General features: G+C 47.8%; 1 protein-coding gene across 1 annotated transcript; it reads right to left on the bottom strand.

Annotated features, from left to right (window-relative positions):
- Positions 1–4: 4 nt before the first annotated feature.
- On the bottom strand, positions 5–410 carry LOC121940096 (actin-like; the record flags this gene model as incomplete). The annotated part of the gene is made up of 2 exons (XM_042482959.1): positions 5–120; positions 284–410. Coding segments are annotated over 2 exons (243 nt in total), but the record flags the coding sequence as incomplete, so codon positions are not given.
- Positions 411–414: the final 4 nt, after the last annotated feature.

Below are 414 nucleotides of genomic sequence, written 5' to 3'. Positions count from 1 at the left end.
CAGGAAGCTCGTAGCTCTTCTCCAGAGAGGAAGAGGAAGCTGCTGTTTGCATCTCCTGCTCGAAGTCCAGAGCCACATAGCACAGCTTCTCCTTAATGTCACGCACGATTTCACGCTCAGCTGGAGTTCAGGAGTGAAAATATTTCAGTTACAAAATGGACAAAGATGCATATATTCAGAAAGGGAAAAACTAGAGAAATTCAACAGCTTCATCTCTTGGGGTCAAGTTAGAGCTCCAGATTATAAACTGGACCTGTACCATTTTAGGAAGTAAACATCGTACCGGTGGTGGTGAAGCTGTATCCCCTCTCTGTGAGGATCTTCATCAGATAGTCAGTCAGATCTCTGCCAGCCAGATCCAGACGGAGGATGGCGTGAGGCAGGGCGTAACCCTCGTAGATGGGCACAGTGTGG

This window comes from Plectropomus leopardus, unplaced genomic scaffold (genome assembly GCF_008729295.1).
Source record: "Plectropomus leopardus isolate mb unplaced genomic scaffold, YSFRI_Pleo_2.0 unplaced_scaffold74568, whole genome shotgun sequence".
NCBI lineage: Eukaryota > Metazoa > Chordata > Actinopteri > Perciformes > Serranidae > Plectropomus > Plectropomus leopardus.
This window is presented reverse-complemented; position numbering and strand designations above follow the sequence as displayed.